This window comes from Oryzias melastigma, linkage group LG22 (genome assembly GCF_002922805.2).
Source record: "Oryzias melastigma strain HK-1 linkage group LG22, ASM292280v2, whole genome shotgun sequence".
Taxonomy (NCBI): domain Eukaryota; kingdom Metazoa; phylum Chordata; class Actinopteri; order Beloniformes; family Adrianichthyidae; genus Oryzias; species Oryzias melastigma.
The window spans coordinates 17,746,252-17,768,752 of record NC_050533.1 but is presented as its reverse complement, the minus strand read 5'-3'; the positions used below and the strand labels follow the sequence as shown (position 1 = coordinate 17,768,752).

The 22,501-nt window shown below is 46.3% G+C and overlaps 1 protein-coding gene across 3 annotated transcripts in view; it reads left to right on the top strand.

Annotated features, from left to right (window-relative positions):
- Positions 1–22,173, top strand: part of runx3 (RUNX family transcription factor 3) — a 42,616-nt gene extending 20,443 nt beyond the window's left edge. For 2 of the 3 annotated variants that reach the window (XM_024277361.2, XM_036209947.1), the window contains 6 exons: positions 1,133–1,374; positions 1,868–2,024; positions 3,050–3,154; positions 13,486–13,632; positions 18,321–18,395; positions 21,690–22,173. In XM_024277361.2, the coding sequence (XP_024133129.1) occupies positions 1,133–1,374; positions 1,868–2,024; positions 3,050–3,154; positions 13,486–13,632; positions 18,321–18,395; positions 21,690–22,159 (1,196 nt within the window). In that variant the 3' untranslated portion in view covers positions 22,160–22,173. The remainder of the gene's footprint in view (positions 1–1,132; positions 1,375–1,867; positions 2,025–3,049; positions 3,155–13,485; positions 13,633–18,320; positions 18,396–21,689) is intronic. The other variant, XM_024277371.2, reaches the window with a different exon arrangement.
- Positions 22,174–22,501: the final 328 nt, after the last annotated feature.

Here is a 22,501-nt window from a genome sequence, read left to right as displayed (position 1 = left end):
GTAGGTAAATTAAAATAGTTTAACTGCATAAATGTTGTCAGGGAGGTGTTGAGTGATTTAAAGTGGAGTCTGGAAGTTTGTTATATAATTTTGATTTTTTTTATCTGTAAAAAAAACTAGTCTAAAGCAGTAATTGCACCAAATAAAGTATATTTTATTTATTTATTTCAATTTTCAAGCTGCGCTAAAACAATATTTTCACTTTCTGTTTTTTTAAAGAATATATTAAAAGTCATTTTAATGCACAAAAACGCGCGTGGAGAGAAAGTGTCAGATATGTATCAATAATTAAACTGGTTTGTGACAACAGAGCTCCGCTGCGGGACAAGCGAGCATGCGCTGATTGGTGCGTAAAAGCCCAACCCAGCAGCTTCATTGGTGGAAATCCTCTCCACACTCCCAACCACTAAACGCTGAAAGGAGTGGGGTGAAATAATCTCGCGGCAGTCTGCTCAGGCTTCGCGCGGCTCCGTCCTGTGCCTAAAGGATAACTGCTGAAGGAAACCCAACTGGAAGCGACTGTTTTGTCCCAGAGTTTATTTGTTTTCGGGAGGAAGATCCAGCCGGGATTAGACTTCAAGAACTTTTACGCACGAACAACGGACAAAGAGTTGAAGAAAACTTTTAGTTGTTTTTTTAACGACTTGAAGGCTCGTATTTCATTTTTTTAAAAGAATCCAGTCGTAAAAGTTAATCTGAGACTGCAGTTTGAACTTTTTGGAGTACCTGCTTCCCCGACATTATCACTCGTCGCCAGTAAATAAGCTGCCATTGCTTGACTGGTTCAGGTGAAAGCTGAAGCATTTTGTGCTGAAAGACTCTAGACTGGATAGGTCAGGTTCTGCAGACGCGTTTTTGGCTTGTAGAGACAAAGATAATTCAGTCTGGCGCGTCATGCTCTGGTCTCACGTCGTTGGAGCTCGTCGTTTCTGTTAAAGCAGTGAGACTTTTTTTCTTCCTCCACTCTGCGCCTCCATCCTCTGCGCTCACGCGGCGGGCAGCTCACACCCGCAGCGTCTGGAGGACTAAAAGAGACCCCCCCAAAAAACTGCTTTTCCTCACTGAGAGTTCTGCTCTCCACGACCCAGTCAGGTGGCACTGACCCAAGCTGTTGTGATGCATATTCCCGTAGAGCCGCCCACAACCAGACGGTTCACACCGCCCTCAACGTCCTTCCCCTGCAGCAAGATTGGAGACAGCAACGGGGCCATGGCCACCACGGGGCCGCTCAGGTCAAGACCGGACAACAGGAACGTGGTGGACGTCCTGGCGGACCACGCAGGGGAGCTGGTCCGGACCGACAGCCCCAACTTCCTGTGCTCTGTGCTGCCGTCTCACTGGCGATGCAACAAGACGCTGCCAGTGGCTTTCAAGGTAAAACTCATCTCAAAATGCATGATTTCATTTAAGTTAAAATTATTTTCTAGCAGCAAACAATAGAAACATGAATCCATCACAGACAGAATTTTAAATATTTGAGATTTTATTATTTTTTAGATGCAGGATGTTTTAATTTATCGACGCGTTTGGAGAATTCAAAGCTTCAAAATAATGCAGCTCAAGCGTTTTACGCACGAAAGGAAATGATGAGAATATGACTAAATACGTGCTTGATATCATTTTCTAACTATTTTAACTTTCAAAATTTAAAGTGTCATAAATATTTATGGGTTGTTTATGTCTTACTGTAACAAAACACTCCCTAAATTAACAAACTGCGTGTTAACAACAGACATTTTTGGGCCACAACTTGTTGACCGCTGACCTCTGCGGTGCAGAGATGTTCGGCCTGATCACTGGGATGCGGTTTTCAAGCGCACTGTGTTGGTTTGGTGGAATGACCGTCCGCTCTGTCTCGCGCGCGCAGGTGGTGGCCCTCGGTGACGTTCCCGACGGCACCCTGGTGACCGTCATGGCCGGAAACGACGAGAACTACTCAGCCGAACTGAGGAACGCCTCTGCCGTGATGAAGAACCAGGTGGCCCGCTTCAACGACCTGCGCTTTGTGGGCAGGAGCGGACGAGGTGAGCCAAACCACCGAGGTTATCTCATATATATTTATTGTTTACTTTTTTGAGTGCAAATAAAACACGTCTAGTTTTACAAATCGGTCCCATAACCTCAAAAATAATAATACATAAATAAATGGTTTGCTGATTTTCTGTTTGCCCACAGAGTGCAGGTCATTTTTTCACTTAAGACCAGGTGACACTTTTGTGGGTGTCATCAAAAAAGTCTGCGTCACGCAAACGTTCCCCTATAATTTCTTAAATCCAACGGGCCATGTAATTATCCAGGTCTGAGGGCGCGCGTAAAGACGCATCAGAACAATTTACGCGCTGGACTAATCGGACAATAAGGCATTGTTATTTGTTTTAAATGATAGATCCTAGTGTTTATCATATGGTGTTCGATTGCCATCAGCGATGCAGACGAGCACATCGCTGGGCCTGTTTGCAGGATGCTGCGGTTTGAAACCCAGGCCTGCTGACTGGCATTTTCTCCTGAATCGAGTAAAGCAAAACCTCTCAATGCTGCGGCATAAATAACACATTTCACTGACCTAAATATACTTTCAAAGCACGATTGTTCATCGACTTAAGAAGGCTTTTCTATCATTTTCCAAGCAGCCCATTCTGCTTTTATGGCCTAAAATGTCAAATGACCTGTGATTTTCTGAAAGGAAAATAGCCTCAATTGTTCCTTTCTTTTAGGATTTATATTTTTTGTTTATGTAAAGAGTTTTTATTCTTTTTTTAATCGCACGCAATCTGAACAAAAGATGCTTTTCTCCGGGAGTTGGGACGCGTCTTTCTGCCTCTGCTCTGATGCAGATGGAGTTCAGCAGCAAACCGCTGCTGTCAGCTCATCAGGGCCGTCTGGAATGCATTGTCTCAATAATCAAAATCATGCCCACTGCAATGCTGTCCTTATTTTATATTTTTATAGGGCTAAATTTGAGGTTTTGTGGACGGAAAGTGAGTTTGTCTTAGAGGGGAAATGTGAACCCCCCCTGATCATTTTTTGGGGGGATTTTGTCGCTCTGCAGGAAAGAGCTTCACCCTGACCATCACCGTCTTCACCGGACCGCCGCAGGTGGCCACCTACCACCGAGCCATCAAGGTCACCGTGGACGGACCGCGGGAACCGCGCAGTGAGTGCACACACACCGATGGCAGTTGCTGCATGTGGTGATGCTCTGAAGGCGTGCGTGCGTGCTAAGCGAACCGCATGAGTCATTCAGCAAGTGATAATTGAAGCATCCGCGCGCGTGTGGGCGTGCACGGTAAAAATTGTTCACACGGTCACATGTTCAGGAGAGGGAAAAAAAATCAAAATTTCAGGAGATTCGTCTGTGTGTGGGGGTGAAGATTTGGAGATGAGGATGAAGTTTGGCTCAGATGTAGGTTGTACCGGTTATTCTTCATTATTCTCACCAGCGTGCGCGCGTGCGTGTGTGTGAGCGCGCGCAGTAGAGGAGCAGGGAAAGGCCCTCTCACAGGAAACTGTAAAGCTTATTAAGGCATAACCCAAGACCACTAAGAAGAGTTGAGTGAGTTTGCAAGCCGCAGGTGGCTCAGCCCTCTTCCTCCTTCTCCTCCTCCTCCTCCTCACACCTCCGCTGCTGCTCCTCTGCCTGACCACATAAGTGGCTAGCTGACTGAACCGCCGGACCCTGTGCTGCTATTCAGCGCCATGTGCGCAGACGCAGCTGCGTTTGTGCGGTTTGCTTTTGCGGTGCGCATGAGTCAGTTGTTGTGGCTACAAGTCTATAAGGATGGAANGGGGGGGGGGGGTGTAAGGCTTTTTTGGGATGGAACAGACACATGAGAGGGGATATACTGCAGAGGGAATGGGATCACACCCCCACAAAGCTGAATGCTATTTGGAGAAGTAAAAAAAAAGATGGAGCAGTAGTTGGATAATAATAAGGTCGCGTGTCAGAGCGCGCGCGCCTTTATATAAAGTTTTAGCAGGAAAAATATGAAAAATAGACTTTATGATGTTTATGATGTTGTTGTTCACCTTTTGGCACATCTAGAGTTTTACGCACAGTGCCCCTCCTGACACATTTTTTATCCGGTCTGGGGACATGTTGGTGCCTTCCTGTGCGTCTTGCTTTGAATTTTTCATTATTTCTGCATGCACTCAGTGTCGCTTTTTGCTAAAAATGGACACTTTTATAACAGGGCAAAATATTTTAGGCCAAAAGAAATCCCCAAACTCGATCTCACGCAAACAACATAAATAATGTAAACATCAAATCCATTCATGAACACAAACAAGACTATTTTTTTTCTTCATTTTATTGAATTATGTGGAGCTTTCAGATGCAGACACGACATTTCCGCCCGTTTTAGTGCGCTCTAGCGCTCCTTTGTAAATAGAAATCACACGAGACGACATAAAGAAGCTCTCATATTTAAACAAGAAGCGCATTCTGCGAGTGTAATATCAGTCATGTCCCGGCACAGGCGCACAAGAAGGGGAACACACACACACAAAGTATTCAGTCATTATTAGCACCATAAAAATAATCAGATTCTTCTTTAACCACAAGGCACCGCGCGGATTGAGCAAAAGCACTGCCAGCACATAAAACTATCAGCATTTTTTTATGATGAGTCTCATCGTCGGAGACAGTTATATGTCTGCGAAGCGCTTTCATCCTTGTTGCTTTGACAATGCCTCTCAGTGTGGGTCGCGCAGACAGCCTGAAGCCGCTCTTGGCTGGCGCTGCGCACACCTGTCTGCAGGCCCGCTCGGGCTTTACTGCGCAGAGGCCTGCGTCTGCCTGGCTGCCAGCCCACGTGGGGGGGTAGTGATGGGGGTATTAATGTTTGCCAATCCAGACAAGAGTCTCTGACGGACAAGACTGCAACAGTGGCAACATAAAAGCGACAGTTGCGCATGCAGATATACAGGTTTTTTTTTATTTCCACACATACGTGACTTACAGTCACATTAATCGATGTAAATGCACAGCTCCAAAACTGAAAGCGCGTTCAGCTGAGTATTTTTGTCTCCCTTGTCGCAGATTTCCTCATTATACATCCGGCACTCGTCATACTAACCCCCCTCCCCCTCTTTCCCCTCCATCAGCACCACCCCTCCAAATTTTATTATCAAACTTCTGCTGCTGAAGCTGGAAACTGACAGATCTGTGCTCATTTTTGCGCATTTTTAAAGGCAATTTAGAGGTCTCCTTTTTGGATGAATTACGCACACCAGTAAATCCACCCTCCTCTATTTCTGCTGCTCCTCTTAAAAGCCCCCACTTAAAACATGACATCAGCTGTCACTATTTTCTGCGCGGCGCAAAAAGGAGACGCCATATATTTTTTTCTAAGCCTCTCCACCTGAAATGAATCCCCGCAGGAGCGCGAATGTGGGCCTGCAGCCAAGAGATCCTCAGTGATTGTAGTTTGCATGGATGCAGAGGCATGCTAATGCGTAAAATAGAATTTCATTGAAACAGTGAGGAAAGCGTTTGAATAAAACACCCCCACAGAAAAGAAACACAAACAACATTTGCATACAAAACAGATGAGAAATGGAAAACACTATGAGATTTCTTTTAGATAACATCTTTTAGAAGTGTTTATTTGTATTTTATTAATGATGTATCTTGATAATAAAGCAGAATTAACTCATGTAATGCACCTTTTGAGCTCCCCTTCCATTTGATATCAACTTAAAACTGCTAAAATCATATATTCTTTTTCTTAAATACTGTAAGATCATCACAACTAACGCTATATCAGTATGTAAGCTGCATGCACAGATGGAGGTGATGCACTTCACCGCTCAAAAGGCCACAAATCCACCAAAACTGCAGGGGCAAAGTGATGTTTTGTTCCCTGTATTTACTCGGCTGGGTGTGTGCAGGCAGCTCCAGCAGTAAGAAAAGGGCAGGGATGGGAGGGGGGGTCAGGGTGAGGGTGGGGGGCAGGTTCGTGTTGGCAGGTTGATTCTATTTGCATTTGGCACACAGACTGTACAAAGTATGCAAATAGACAAACAATGCCATTTGCTGTGTTATTTCTCTTGTGATATTGCAGTCTCTCTGCAAAGTCAACAAAAGAGGTAGCATGCATGTTGTTGCATTTGCGTGTGCGGGTGCGCAGGCTGTGCACCTGCCAGGTGCATCGCTTTTTTAATCGGCCTCATTGAGTCACGCCCATGCGGCACAGAAATCACATGAAAGGCTCGCCCTCAGTGCGAATTGCTCTCTCAAAGGAGAGCTTTGATGTTTGAAAATGGAGATGGGTGTCTTTGAAAGAGAGGCCTTACAGGTGGAGGTGCCACGGGAGGGGAGAGCTGCAGCATGCTGAGCAACTCTCGGGTGTTTTCCTGACTCCTCTATCCATGACCCGGAGACATGGCGGCCTCATGACCACCTAATTTATGATTTGGCTGTGAAGACAGTCAGCCCTCTCGGAGACAGATGAGAACAGATAAAGAGCGGATTTAATGTCGCCTTCAAAGAAGTGGGTTTTTTTTTTTCTGTGGCATCAGTTCTCGCCCGAGGTCACTGCAGACGGATCACACACAGCCTCAGTGATTAAAAGAAGAGCAAATATTGGTCAACTGATAAACCCGCTGGAATGCGGCGTTGCAAATGGAATAGTTTTGTGTTGCGACAAAATCCTTACCACATTCTGAGGTCTGAGGCTTGTGATGGATGGAGAACAAGTCCTCCAGGATATTTGGGTGCTCTTAATTATGCAGCGATGGGGGTTTTTTTGTTGGATTCGGATGACTGCAGGCCTGCTGCTGTCAGATTCATCAAGGCGTGACAAGGCATAGATAAAGGCACCTGAAATATGAGGGTTTTGTTTGTTTTTGTTTTTTTTTTTTTGGTTCGTGGGAGATGGAAGCTCTCTGACCACTGTTGCCACCTCAACCACATCTAGAGGTTTTGAGGCCTTTTCAGCCTTAAAGCAAAAACTCATTCAGATTTTTTTTAACCTATTGTAATTTAGAAAAAAACAGCTACATTATTGAACTGACATTTAGAAGGATCAAAATGTCAGCTGATGACTATCAGACCCCCAAAAAAAGAAAGAAAAAATCAGCAACATGTTTGTTGACGTCACATTAGAAATCACCGGATTATTTACAGCGACCTCAAACAGAGCGTTTGATTCATTCAGTCAACGCTCCCGAAGAATCCGAGGAGAGTCGGCCTCTGCTCCGTGTCCTCCTCCTTTCCTCCACCTACACGCGCTAAACCCGCCGGCCAAACGTCTTTCCTGTTTACTCACCTATGAAGGGAAGTCCAATGCCCACTCTGTGTGCGCTTGTTTACTCTGACTCACGCAGCAGGGAGCCATTACAACCTTTCAGCTGTAATTCAATAAAAAGTTTTGATCTTTATTTAGAAAAAAAAATGAATGGCCTGTGACAGAAGGGATATTCTATTTTTGGACAATGAGTCGTTTTCTGTGATGGGATGCAGAGGTGGACAGAAGGAGGGGGGTTGTGGTAAAAGGGAACCGCTGGTTACTGGAAAATACAGCGTGTACCACCACCACCCTGCGGTTTGGATATTTATTTCTTCTAGCCTCAATGGTTAGGAAGAGAAATCAAATAATAGGTGTAGCAAGGTCGGTCCTTCTCGCTTCCAGGAGCGGGGAAGGTTGTAATCCTCCAAGTAAACACGGAGGATTTATCACAAGAGGATATCAGTCCTCGTTCAGATCCGTCCTCGTACCTTTGAGAAGTTCATGTAAAAAGTGTTTTCTCGCACAACGGAAACTTCACACATTCGAATCACCTGGAATTTTTATTCTGTTGAACTGTTGTGTTTCAGGTCAAGAAGCTCAATTGTTGCACTTTAATGCGTCCGCTTGCGTGCATGGAGGTGTGAAGACGTTTGACACATCTGCTGGTATTGCATTGATGTTCTTTTTCACAGCTCTACAAGCACACACAAACATCACCTCACTGCTGAGACGCACAAACCTCCTTCACTGCTGGAGTAACACGCTCAATCACCAACAAGGCCAAAGCCTGAGTGCTGGGAAATCGGCAAAAGTTTGCAGCCTGAAAAACAGCCCCTCTTTTATCAGCCCCCAAAACACCCCTCCCTCTGTAAAAGACAGTTGCTCGCATCGAGAGCAGCCACACAAAAGAGGGCCGATTGGTTTCAACACGCTCGTGGACCTTTATAGTAGAGAATCCGGGTGCTGTCTTTCGGTACCCCCTCTTCTGCTTTGCCTCGACTTGCCTCGCTCGCAGGGCTGTCCTTGTGTGCTTCTGTCCCGCACACAAAAACACGCGGAAATTTGCAAAGTGCCTTGTCCCTTATCAGAGAAGGAAGGCTGCGCTCTTTGCTCAAACAGTCTCATGTAGCAACTTCCGCTGTGAACGGCTTGTTTTCAGGCCTTGCGAGGGGGATTTTTCACACTGCTGATGTCCCCAGAGAGAGGCTGATGCATCTGCTGGAGGGACCAGACGACCCCCCAGCTGAGGCCAAAGAGGGTGAATGATAGATAAAAGCGTCTAGAAAGCCTAAATACTGTTGCCCCCCAAATTCAGATAGACTCACCGTCCCTCAAGACTCAAACAGGGTGTTCGTGATTGGTAAACCCTAATGCATTCAAACTGAAAGTGTTACAAGCATGTTATGCAAATGGATAAAAAAAGTGCAATGTCTGCATGCGGCTAGCATCGACTCGTTTAGGCTCAGACGAGACAGCCACAATCTCCAGCCAAGGGTAAAACCCACATCCCTCAGGGTCAGCCTCAAAACAAGAACTCTGATTTGCCCCACCGTAAATACCCAATGGTGTGATTGGTGGCCTTGGAGAGCCGAACGCAGCGCCTCCGAAGATGCTGTTTGAGCTTCTGCCTGCAGCAGAGTGAAAGGGGAAGTTTGGCAGCGGGTGGCGGAAAGAAGTGCTGTGGGAACGAGAACGCGGGAGGTTCGGCTCGGCTAGAGGAGGAAGAGGAAGACAGGTGTATAAGACTTTGCTCAACAGATGTTGAAACGTCCTCGGTGTCTGTTGAGGGCAAACGGAAGTTTGCTGTCAGGCGAGCAGGCCTCCCCGCTGCATCTGTTCAACTGCCGCTCCACATCGCGCTGCCGGGTTTCAGAAGCCAGATAAGGATGTGTTTTGAAGCTTTCAGCACACATCAAGAAGGGCTTTCTTCTACTCTCACGCATTTTAGATTAAAGATGCGTCGATGACGGAAAAGAAACCTCCAAAATACCTCCTGCACAGACCTTTCTGTGAGTTGCACACATACAGTCCAGACATAGTTTTCTGCACTAACTATGACACATACAATCCACATTGATTGTAGTCTGTTATCAGCAGTCTATCAAGTCCATTTATATGTTGAATACAAATATTTACACTTCAAATATATTGGGTGCAGACTTGGTTCAGGGCCAAAGCACGTACAGCCCTTTGCTGCTCAGATAGAGTTTCACTTTGCCCCTGAAAAAGCATGAGGCCCTTTCCTAAAAAGAGCTTGTGTTTAATGTGTCTCCCCCTGGATGGGAACATATGTTTCTTTATTTCAGCAGCGAACAGGAGAGAAGAAGTTGAGAAAAAAAAAACAGAGCAGGGAAAAGGAAGGAAACAGTATTGGGTGATCATCCAATGAGCGAAGGCTTGTCTGTGTTGAGCAGGTCTGATGGAGGGGGGTTTCTGTTCAAGAACTGTGTTGAAGTTCATGAGAAACCCCTTTACACCTCGGCTACACCTCCAGCGTGAGGGGGTAAAAGAGCGAGCACGTCGAGTTATGCTTTGAGCAGTCAGGAAATAAAGACGCACACGCCAGAAACAAAGCCAGGCTGGGAACGGCACACCCATTTCTGCAGAACGCAGCCTTTGAGTACATCGTTAATACCCAACTTTTTATATCAAGCTTGTTATTAGTTCTTCGCAGACTTCCATAATGCTTTCATATGATGCGACCGCCACGCCGAGAGGAGGCTAGTAAATCTCCAACCTTTAGCATCCATTTTCAGCTCTGGATGCACATTGAGTGCTGCTGTTTAGGCCTCATGTGTGCATTGGCTCCCAGCTCTATTTTGTGGTTATGATATCATAGAGAGAAAAACAAGGGCATTCTCTCCTAAGTGCACCCTGACACATTAAATATTCATCTGACCACAGAAACCCCTCTAAAATGGGGCCGTGTGGAGCACCAGCACCCCTCTGGCCCTCAGCCCTGCAAAGTCAATGTCAAACGTTGGCGGTCGGACCCGACACGCCGCGCCTGCAGCCAGGGTCAACTGGCCAATGAGTGTGTGTATTAACACAAGGCTTAAGTGAAGGATACAAGCTGTAAATCCTCATAATTTAGATGCTTACTGCTGTTTGACAAAAAAAGTTAATGTTTAGGAGGAAATCTGTTTGATATTGGAGGATAAAACCAGAGGAAACGCTTTGGGCTGGCTCAGCTGATTAGTGGTGTTAACAGCAACTGTGGGCCTTAGGTTAATAGGCGCCAGGCCCTTTTCTAATGAGCCTCTCCCCTCCAAAAAAATCCGCCCTCAAAACCCCCTACTGGAAGCTGCGAACAGTGTGTCGCTACATGCATGTCCCTGCCAGCTGGACCCGAGCCACAGGATCTCCACCGACTGTGTCAGCGCTTGTGGGCAGCTGAATGATCACTTTCATCCGTTAAGAGCCAATTCATCCAAGACCACCAGTAGCCGCAGAAAAAACGGACCAATGATCTTTTCTTTTTTGTATTCTTTTCCGACCAGAAGGCAGTGGGATGTATCGTTTCCCTGACCTCAGCCGTTTGAGGTGGTGTAAATCTCTTAATAACTACACAAGGACGCATATAGGGGGGCTATATTTGGAGGGTTGTTGCCTGCGGCCGGCCCGGCTCCGGCTGGGGGGACAGACAGTAGCTACAGTGTTGGAGCCGGGTCCAGGCGCTGTGTGAGAGATGGACGGAGGGCTCCGTTCCTTCCATCGCGGTTAAACCGAAGACAGACTGAGTAAAAGAGATATCACAGAGCACAGACGAGGGGGACACACACAACCAGAAAAACATCCAAAGCTGCTGCTGCTGCTTGGGTTTCCTAAAGTTGAATGGACAGCAGCACTCCCATAAAGTGTGTTGGGTGGTGGTGGGGTGGGGTGGTGGTGGTTGGGGGGGGTCAAATATTTCTATACAGCTCAAGATGGAAGGGAGGTGGCGGGCACAAACAAATGGACAGAGCGGTAAACGAGAGGAAACTTTACCCATGGGTCAACCTCAGACAGATGATATATTGCCCATGGGTCAGTGGGAAGAAAGGACGGGCAAATTCCATATTGGTCCATCTGCCTTGCCCCCTTTATATAGTGATAAAATATTCAAATCCAGCCATTACTTCACATTAGGCCACTCTGTAGAGATGCCAGGGAGAAAACCACAGAATGTATACATGCCGGATCACACACAGTTTTGGTGCATCGATAGTTACATTAAAATCTCTTCCTCCCATTAGAGGCATCCGGACATTTAAGGTGTGTTCGCATGTAAAGCCTGTACAAAAACATGTGTGTGTACAGCACACACTTTCAGATCTTTACTTTTTATTTCAGAACTGATAAGAGTGTGTTTTCTGAATTCAGCAGAAACATAATCACTCTTTACATGTGTCAAAGTCAAGGCCCGGGGGCCGGATCCCGCCCCCAGGTATTCTATCCGGCTCTCTAGATCATTTTATTTTATTTTTATGAATGGGCTGATATTATGTTGCACTTATTTCTAACTTGTATAATTTTGACCAAATATATTTTTATAGAGAGTAAAATATTTAAAGTTCTTTAAGGTTTAAGTGGATTTATTCTGAAATAATATTCCTGCCTTTTTATTATTCATAGTTATGTTAAAAAGTTACTGTTTAAAAGTTTTTTAAATGGGCTTCTGCTATCTGTTTGGACTATTTTGGCATTTACTAAGATTTTTTTGGCTTTTTTTGGAGTTTGTCTAATATTTCAGCTACATGCTAGCTGTTTTGGCTAATTTAGGCTTTTTAAAAAAGTTTTCTTTAGGCTATTTTGGCAGTAGGCACATATTTACACGTTAGCTGTTTTGGCTAATTTAATTTTTTTTTAGTTTTTAGGTTATTTTGAAATTTAGCTAATTTTTCAGCTTCATGCTAGCTGTTTTGGCTAGCCTAAATTTTTTTATTATTATTATTTTAGTTTTTTTAGGCTAATTTGGCACTACTACTTACATTGTAATTTTTTAAATAATAAATATGAATTATATTTACTTTGGGCGTGAATAAATACATACATATTGAAATAAAAGGTCGTTTTTTTTACCGTTGACAGAGGCTCATATATGACTTTCTTTCAAAATAAAAGACTTCCTGTCCCAAACAGGAACATTCAAGTGAAGCAAATGTATTCCTAAACACCAAGAGGCATAAAGAATTTTCTCTTGTTATACTTTAGGTTTACTTTGGTGAGCTGTCATCCTATTTCCTACTTACTACTGTTGTTAACTGGAGCAAAAACATGAAACATGATTGGCTAATGACTGAACTGAAAAAGTATCTAAAAAATACACAAATCTATATATTGTATCCACTCCCTTCTGAATAGCTTTGAACCACTGTTATGCAGCATAAGACAAAATGTACTTTAAAGTCATAAACTAAACTCAGCAATCAGAACAGATCAGACTTTTTACCAAAGTTTTGCCTAGTATTTGTAATCTGTGTATTCTGGAGGAAGCGCAGGGGTCTAATGAAAATCATTACAGTTTCTAGGTTCATCTCAGTCATAAACGTATAAACCTAATCAAAATTAATTAAATCAATGTTAAGTTGGTAACCTTTACTTTTAAAAATTACGATTATTGTATTTTTCTTTAGCCAGAGAGCCACTGTGGAGGGGTAAAAGAGGCTCCGGAGCCTCAGTTTTCAGACCCCTGCTTTAAAAAAAAGTTGTGTTTTCTCTGTTATGTTTAAGACTGATGACTATAAGGTCTGGTAGCTTCGTCTGGGTGTTTCCTCCTGACTAAGTGCTGTGTCAGTCCGCCTGAATCTGAGTGTGTGGGAGTGAAATTAGGGCAGATTCAGTCACCGTTTCTTGTTTATTTTAGCGAAGCTTTAAGATAAGGATCTCTTAACTTCATCACTTCGTTCAGATGACCAAGAAAGCCATAACTCACTCTTTATTAGACTCGGGGAAAACAACATTCCTGAAGCAATTATTTTCAAGCGCTAACACTGTTGTTATCTGTGGGTGACGTGGCAGCAGGTGCAGCTTGGGCAACATTTAGTGTCTAGCCAATGTATTTCAAGGTCTGCTGACATTCTAATAATATTTTTCTGCTCGGAAGCAGAAAAACATAGAGAAAGTGGCGGTATCTTAACATGTTTATCTGATGTGTGTGTGTTTGGTGAAATGTTGATCGCCTTGTCAATCTACTTAAGTCCAATTCAGCAACATGTCTCTTTTTGGCTTCTGTTGGATTTTTTTTTAACAAAGGTGGCATCTTCTGCTCTTTCAGGGCACAGAGTGAAGATAGAAGACCCCCAGAAGATGCAGTTTTCTGACCGGCTCTCAGAGATCGAGCGCTACCAGCGAACGATGAGGATAGGCCCTGTGAACAATAACCCGCGGCCCATTCACCAAACCCACCTCAGCACCACACAAGGTGAGGAGAAAAGTTGTAACTCTCCTATTTTTGGGGGCCTTAACAGCTGAGGCGAACATGCTGTAACTTTTCAACCATTAACATGATAATTCCAGTAGATTGTGAAGAGAATCTACTGGAATTATCGTGTTAACAATAAAAAAATTAAGAACATAAACACTGGAGCTCACCCCTAAGTGGGGGCTTGGGACACTTCTGCCTACTTTGGTGGGTCTGGGCCCCACAGTGAGCAGGCCAGGTGGCGTGGAGAGCTCTGCCAGGCCGTGTTGGCCCGGGCGCTGAAGCTGGCCGCGCATTACAGCCTCAGGAATGTAGCAGGCGTCCGCTACCTTGGCAATCACGTCACTCTCAGACTGGTCGAATGTGCGTGGGAGGGCGAATGACGGGAGACGATGTGAATCTGCTCTGTGGACAGCTGCGTGGGTGATGAGTGTTCGCCGCGGCCTCTTCTGGAGGATATCTTGAAGCACACAGGGCGGACACTCTGACCCACACTCCCACTCACGCGCCGCTCCTCTGGACGGCTAATGGAGCTCATTACCTTTCTATCAGTGTTGCCGTACACAGGAGGCCTTGTTTGGGGAGTGCTGAGTCGTGCGTGGGTGTGACTCTATCGGAGCGCATCACAGCCGGACAGCATTTGGCCTTGTTCTTAGCTTAGCCAGCGCTGAGTCACCGGTGTGAGGCCGTCTGCAGCTGACTTCAGGGAACACGGGGTCTTTCAGTCCTCCGCGTCCTCACTTTCTGTTGATATTGATTTCATCTCCGCACAGACTGTACCAAGCTTAAAAAACACGTCAGCCATTTTGGAAATGGTAAAGGTAAACAGTGATACGACACAATATCCCCACTGTGATGACGATTCTCTCGAAGTTTGGAGTGGAGCCAGTGAAAAGTATGCCTCCGCTTCGTGGGCAGACACGGTCCAGACAGCAGACGAGGAGCTCCGCTGCTGGATTAAGATGGGAATTAGACTTCAAAGACCTTGCAACACACGCCATAAACAGAGAGCCGACGTAGCATGTTAACATCAGCTGGAAGTGTCAGAGACGTTCAGGGCCGTGAGCTTCACATTACACCGCTACTGACTGCAGGCTGTCTATGAGGGACGTGTGCTCGAAGGAGGGGAAGGCTGGAGAAAAAAAATGAAAAAAAAAAAACCACACACCTTAATCTGTGGTATTACCATCATGACGGCACACCGCAGGGCAAGAGTGGTAAAATAATTAAACAACAGCCCAGCGGGGGCCTCCTCCCTCCTACTTAGTCTCGTTGGCAGACAACAAGACTACAGCGCTAAAAGTGAAGCAAAAGTAGACTTGCTGCAATAAATCTAATTCAGAGTCTAAACTGAGATGTTTACATGTCAACAGCACGCACTTCTCCGTTTTACATTCTCCTGCCAGACACCGTCGTAGTTCGCAGATACTTCAAATCCCAGCCCCTGTTTGTTAGAGCCTTGCCGGGAGATACCTCGCCCATCAACGCAGTGTAATTAAACGGATTCCCATATCGCTGTGACAAAAGATGTTTACCACAGTCCGGGCCCCGGAACCTGGCGTTTTCCCCCAGAGAGCAGCGAAGAAAGAAAACGCGGTGTCACCTCCTCTCACAGCCTCCTCGCTTTTGTTTTTCCCCTCTCAGCCGTGAAATACTGTCTCAGCCCGGCTGTCGACATGACACGTCCTCAAACATTTGCCGGATTTTTAAATCAAACACGCACTTTTGCAACATTGGAAATGATAAACACACAAAGTTCTTTGCCAGTGTTGCATATTCCCCGTTAGCGCAGCAGACAGACAGGGTAATTAAGAGCTCATTGCAGTGCATGCAGTGACAGGAATTTTTGGCAGACGCCACCTTCGCTGCTTGTTTTTGTTCTTCGGTGGCCACAGGTAAGCCTGCTAGACATGTGGAGTGATTCTCTGCCCGGGTGGAGGGAGTGTGTGTGCGGTTCAACTAGTGCAGTCAAGCAAATCTGACACTCAGACAATCAGGTACTAAATTGTTATTCTGGTTTTCAAAACCTCAAGTGAGAGATGTGCACTGTATTACTTGCCGTATCTGTGGGTGGCACCTTTTTTTATTTTTTTCCCCCTCTTCCTTTGATACGGAATGTAGTTTATCATCCAGCGTGGAGCTTTGACGGCACTTTCAAACGTATACACAGGTATTTGCAGTCTCAAAGCAAGCAAAAGCCTGGTTGAAAATTTGATTTACATCAAAGTGAGGAGTGGAAAACAGATTTGAGCTGAAGTCTGATCCGTCCAAACAAAACTTAACAAGCTGCTGGCACGGCCTCTGAGAGTCCGCCGGCGCGGAGGACACTCTTTCAACTTAAATGTGTTTTTACAGCCAAGTAGGTAGAAGAAGAAACGCAGCACCGGTTTAATCATCCAGAAAGAAAGGACTGGCACTTTTGAGGAGGTATCATTTAACATGTCATTTGTTCCAACACCTGTGTGCCCCCCCACTCTGAAGATGAATATCAGATACTGGCATAATGCTCCATCATCAGCGCTTTGATGGGGGTGTGTTTGCGTGTGGGCTGCATGTCATAACGACTGCAGGTAAAAAGAAAAGCAAACTTTTTTTTCTTTCTATTTTCAACACTTCCACAAATATTGGCACCTTTGGTTTGGTCTTTGCAGAACTGGCACACCTCTGCGCGGCAGCGGCTGTGACTTGGCAGTCGGGCCCCGGTTTGTCGTGGCCTCTGGAGTCAACTTAGCTAGTCCTAATGCAGCCCCTCCTGCCTTATCCGCACTGACCACACTGTTTGCTCCACATAAACAAGCCGGACGGCCTCCCAGGTTTCAAGGTGGCGCACGTAAAGCGACACGATCGGCCAGTCAAAAAACGACTAGCAGGTAGTTGGGTTTCATGGCGTTTGGTTCCAAACCCAAGCAGGAAGCTCTGAGGCCAGCATGACTGAAAGAAGCAGGAATCTGGACCAGTCGTCTCCACTCTGTTCTCCTTCTGCTCACCTCTATTTACATAATATGTCCATTTCTGCCACAGAGTTTATTTGTTAAGGTGCCTGAAAGCTTCACTTGTGGTTATTCTCTTTTTGTGACCCTGAAAGAGAATAATTTAAGCCAAAGTCGTTTCTGTTCTGGAAGCAAAAATAAAGAAAGATTTTTTTTTCAGGCTGCAAAGAAAACGAGAAGTGAGAGCAAGATATCTGTTTTTTTCCCCTCTCTCTCGACTCGACTGTTTGTGTAAGTTATAATTTCACATCAGATTCGGGCCGAGTTTTACATTTCAGCAATTACAGAAACTACACGTGTGCCATGAACAGTCTCTATTGAGTCTGGGGGGGAGGAAGAGGGTGGGCAGACAAGCTCTTCTCAAAGAGAGCATAGGATTTTTCAGGCGGCGTGTTTGTTTTTGCTCGGGTTATATGTGAGGACTCAAAAGACGTATCAAATGTCCCACATAGCTGAGCCAAGGCCATGTTCCTCCCCTCTCTAACACGCTCCCTTTCTCCCTCTTTTCCTCCCTGGCATCTCCTTTTCAGCCCCGCTTGCTCTCACATTCTCTCCCTGTTGCGGCGCCTAAGGCCTCAGCGAAACAGGAAGCCAGCACAAGGACCGGCATTCACTGTTTCTCAATGACACGCTTCATTAGAGCGGGCGCAACACATGTCTCATAGGCGCTGCTAGATCCGGAGTCACAAGGATGGACACCGTTTTGGCTCAAGCAACCTTTCTGCCATCCCTTTCATCTGCTCTGGCAGGCTGGAGTGGGTTTGTTCCCCCTCTGGACCCGCCCCAAACGTGCTTGTCAGTAGTCAACACTTCTTCTCATCTCCAGCCCCCGCCCCGTCCGATCATCAGCCCCGCCCACGCAGAGGGCCGGTCCTCTTATTAACAGGGGTAATCTGTGCCTCTGGTATTGACGTTGTCTGCCGGCCAATCAAAATATTTGAATGAAGTGTTTATTTTCTTGAGCGAATCGCACCAGCTGCTTGCAAGCTTTCCTGAATAAGGCCATTTATGTGTAAGAATTTGCCATTGTGAGGCGCAGAGCGAGACCTCTCAGTGACTGAGTGCTGATTTGGGTTTTTGCGAAGGAAGTGGAGGGGAAGCACACATCTCGCATATGCTCGGCCCTGTGAGGCTTTAGTTGAATAGCCAATAGGTCTGCATCCTGATCGCTGCAACATCTCTAACAGAAACATTTGCTTCGTTAAGAGGATTTTTGCCCACTGAGGCTGTCCTGTAGCAAATGCACGTCTCAGACTTTGAGCAAACAGCCAACTGTTTGTGCCGAGGTGCTGCGGTGTGACCATGGGGTGTGAATCCGGGTCCCACGCGTTGGGCCAGCAGGTCCGTGACCCTCCTGACAGCTTGGCCGGACGGCCTCACAGGTCTCGCCTCCTCTGAAAAACCCAAAAATACCTTGTATGCTCCCATCAGGCTTGTTTTTCCAAGCCTGGTCTCACCGTGGTGAGAAAACCACCCCTCCTCTTCTCAGTCTTCGCTGCTCAGTCAGCAGAGGCCAGCCTGTGACAGGAACTCACATCTGCAAGCGTCCAGATGTCAAGACAATTTTGACCAGTCTGCCATGAGGAGGTCATTTGGACTGCGTTTCATTATTTCCTGACACACCTTTAAGCCCACACGTTTCACTGTGCTATGAAATCCTAATGTTGATCCTATCTTCGTTTTTTCGTGTTTCTCCAGCGCTGTGGCAGGAGCAGATGGACACCCCCACTCTGAAGCAGTGTAAGGTGGAGGACGACCTGCGACCATGGACAGGTGAGAGCAGTCTAAAAATCTCAAGCTAGTGTTTGTTCATGATCATGTTGTGAAGTCTGACTGCACCAAAACAATGAGGGGGGGGCGATTAAAGTAGAGTTTAGTCACCAAAAAATACTTAATTCCAATCATCCTGGCTATTTCCTGGTTTGTTTTCCCTTTTCTTGGATTACTGTTGAGTCTCTTTAGCTCCCATCCATCCCAGAAGCCACACCCCTAAGCTGAGTCAGCCTCTCTTAGTGTGATAATGACACAAAAGGTAAAAAAAGAAAAACTATCAGAGGACTGTAAAGATCCAACCGCTTAAACAAAGAGAAAGTGGAACCTCCTGCTGCAACTGGTGATGCCATGATTGCATCTAAAGATTCTAAAAAGCGAAATCAGATCTGCAGCTGCTCAAAGGAGTGTCGCATCCATCACCAAAAACAAATTTCCTTAACAAATAATCACTGTCACCTTTGCTTGTTGATGCTTTAGGAAAATATCCTGTTTTTTTTTTTTTTCGGCGATCACAAATTCCCTTTGGCCCTGCTTGCACTGCATGTGACAAGTTGAGAACATGCAAAAACCTTGATGGAGCGCTAACGTGAACGAGGCTTCAGGACTATGGTTTCACAGGACGGAGGTGATTATCATTTGCATTCAACACGATGCTCTAGCTGGAAAGGCTCGGCGCTTAAATAAACACCTGGAAATCATTTGTGTTTATTTGAGTCTCCTATTCTTTGCCATACGCGGCGGCGGCGGCGGCGGTGGTGTTTTGTTGCCTTGCTGTCATCGACAGCAACTGCTCATCACCATGGCATCCAACTATCCAAACCAGTCAGTAAAACCCCTCCCACCTCCCGGAAAGAGAAAGTCAAATTACTTTCAATCCTGCAGAGCAACAAAGCCTCTTTCAGGCCGATATGATCAGAAAACAACCTTGCCGCCCATGCAGCGCATAGATCTACCTCAAGCCGGAGTTTTCTCAGACTCCTCTCCCTTCCCTCCATATATTTGCCTGAGACACCATTCCCTCGGTTCTGGCCGTCACAGTTTGCATCAAGCCTGAGTAAACATTTCACAGGTGAGCGCCTAGATTTGCATCTTCCCATTGCCAGCCACCGCATTCGGGACACACATGCGTACGTGCACGCACAACTACACACAAAGACATGACGGCCTCAAACCTTGCCCCCCGTGTTAACAACCAAAATCTGTTTCTCCCATAAGCAAATGAGACAAACCTCCTGCCATATCTGGGTTGCACGCTTGAGTGTGGACTAGTGGATTTCTGTAGGACTAAGTGGGAAGGAGGAACACTCCACCCTCGGGGGATCCAGGATTAAAGAAGTGCATGGCGTTACGCTTTCAGAACTGGAGGAAGAAAGACGGAGTGCTGGAACACAATGTTCTTAATAAAATCTCTTGATTCCCTGCTACCCGCTCCAACATCACAGACAGGAGGCTGTGCCAGCTCGCCCTCTGGGGTCCATCTATCCTCCTGTCCCTGCAATTTAGTCAACACATTTCAGATGAGCCTAATGGAGATCATGTGTGGCTTTGTGCCGCTAAGGTTGCAGGCAATTACGGCTCTGCTCAGTAAAGAAGACCCTCTTGGCCAGAGCTGCACCGCTCTTACCGCAGCCACGACGGCAGAGCCTGCACTTAGAGTGGGTGGAGATGCAGTAAAGTATGCAACAAAGTTAGGAGAGAGGAAAAGCAGACGGCTGCTCAATTACAGCGGGGTTTGTTTGGCCCTCTCCTGCAGAGGGAGCTACTGTACTGTGGAGGGGTTGGAGTTGGTAGCAGACACCCCCTGGCTCCCATCCAAGAGCCTGAGACTGAACAAGCCCATTAAGGTGTTGTGATAAGTGTCCAGTCCAATTTCCCCTGACGGAGCGCAGGAGTCCATCCCCGCTGCACATTTCCAGCAACTCCAATCCAGAGGAGATCATGAGCGGGGTGGGCCGGAGCAACAGGAGCCACCACCACGTCCCCTCCCGGCTGACGCCTAAATTTAGCACAGAGCGAAAGAGATGAAGGGACGCACACACACCAAGAGAGGAAAACGCTTTTGGGAGTCTGCAAGGAAAGAGTAGACTGACTCAAATTGACTTGAATCAACAGGGTTGGATTTTTCCTTGCGTGAAATCAGATATGGAGTTCTTGGTCGACTCTGGAAAAAGCAACAGCCCACCCCCAGCACCAAACTCCCTCAACCCCCAAAGCTGCTGCAGAAAAGTGTTGCTGAAAAAGGAACTCGAAAAAAGTCGCAAAAAAGTTTTTGTTTTTTAAATGAAAGTGGACTCTCCTGTAGGGAGAGATTTCAAACAGTGGCACGCACGTTTGGCATTCTCCCTCAGGGCTGTGGCATGCAAGCGCTTGCTGCTACACAAAGACGAGCTGCTTTTTTCTGTCATCATAACACACGTTTCACACTCGAAGTCATACGGGGACATTTGAGACACATGCAGACAAATGAAACTGGTAGAGAGGAGAAGAATACAGGTGTGGATACACATTGTTACTTTAGATTTGAGAAAATCTGATTTAGAGAGCGGCCTTTTTATTTTATTTACATTAATATCTGAATAAAAAACTCAACAAAATTGATCTTTGAGTCATTTGTGGAAAGTTGTAATGAAAAGTAAGCAAAACAAATGCAACAAAATGTAATAAGATTACAACCATATAATAACTGATCAAGTTCATACTGAGACTTTGAATGTGGTATTTGAGTAGCCTCAGATCTTCCAGACTGGACTCAGAGAGTTCCCTCCGACAGCTCCAGAGCTGTCACTCCCATTTTTCCTCTCTGATTGTCTTCTTGCGACCGTCTGCCTGCCGCCCGATTAAGATTTATGACCCGTTGCACAACAGAGCAACAAGCTGCTGGTGTTTATGCAAAGCTATGCTCTTCACTGACAATGCCTCTTTTCATGGAAGGACCGAGCGGCGTGCGTTGATCTCCTCTCGGAGGCTAGTAGGAGGGTTACTGCAAGGAGATGAAGAGGGGGGGGGGCTTTTCATAACTGCAGTCTTGTGCACGGGGCTGTGGGATGATGTGCTGTCAGAGCTTGATGACTGTTATTAGGCCCAAAAATGTCTCAGTTCATTACGTTGAGCAAACAGTTTCATAGAGTGGCGTTTCACCAGAAATCTGAGCTCAGGACTGGGGGGCTTTGTTGTTCTGGAAATGTGGGCCACTTTCTAGAATCATTTTTTAAAAATGGGTTCTGTTTTGTAAAAGCAACAACTGATTTTATTCATTGATAAATATTAACTCTCTCCTGTCTCTTTGCTCCACAGCAACGACGGATTTCTTCCCTCAGAGGACCACCTTCCCGTCTCTGTCGCCGCTCACCGACCCTCGCTTCTCAGACCCCCGCATGCACTACCCGGGGGCTTTCTCCTACTCTGCCAACACCCCAAGCAGCGGCATCAGCAGCCTCAGCATGTCGGCCTCCTCCAGATACCACACCTACCTGCCACCACCTTACTCAAACAACCAGTCCCAGAACCTCCAGTCCAACTCGTACCTGTACTACGGCACGGGCTCTGGATCTTATCCCTTCTCCATGGTGGCCCCAGGGAACACCGGAGGGGAGCGCTCCCCCACCCGCCTGCTGTCCTGCTCAGGGGCCGCGGGCACCGGGGGGACCAACAGCCTGATGAACCCCGGCCTGAACACCCAGAGCGAGGGCGTGGAGGCCGACGGCAGCCACAGCAACTCCCCGACTTCCGGCCGCTTGGATGAGTCCGTCTGGAGGCCATATTGACTGACGGACAGCTAAAAAGGGAGGTGTGTGGAGGGAGGGGGGACAAATGACAAGTAAAGATGGTCACAGCTGAACACCCAAAGAAAAACCAAAAAAGAGAAACATTGCATGTTTGCCTTTTATTTACCTGGCACCCGCTTTACAGACTTTCTGCTTTCACCCAAGAAAACAAGACTGTCGTTTGTAACTTTTGCGTGAACCTCTGCAGCGCCCGCTCAGAGACCGACGGAGGCTCGGAGGGGTGAAGGTGAGAGGCCATTTCAACGTTTCAGCATTAGCTTCCCTGCAGAAACTCACAGAGTGCAAACAACAAGAGGAAAAAAAAAAAAAAAAAAAAAAAAA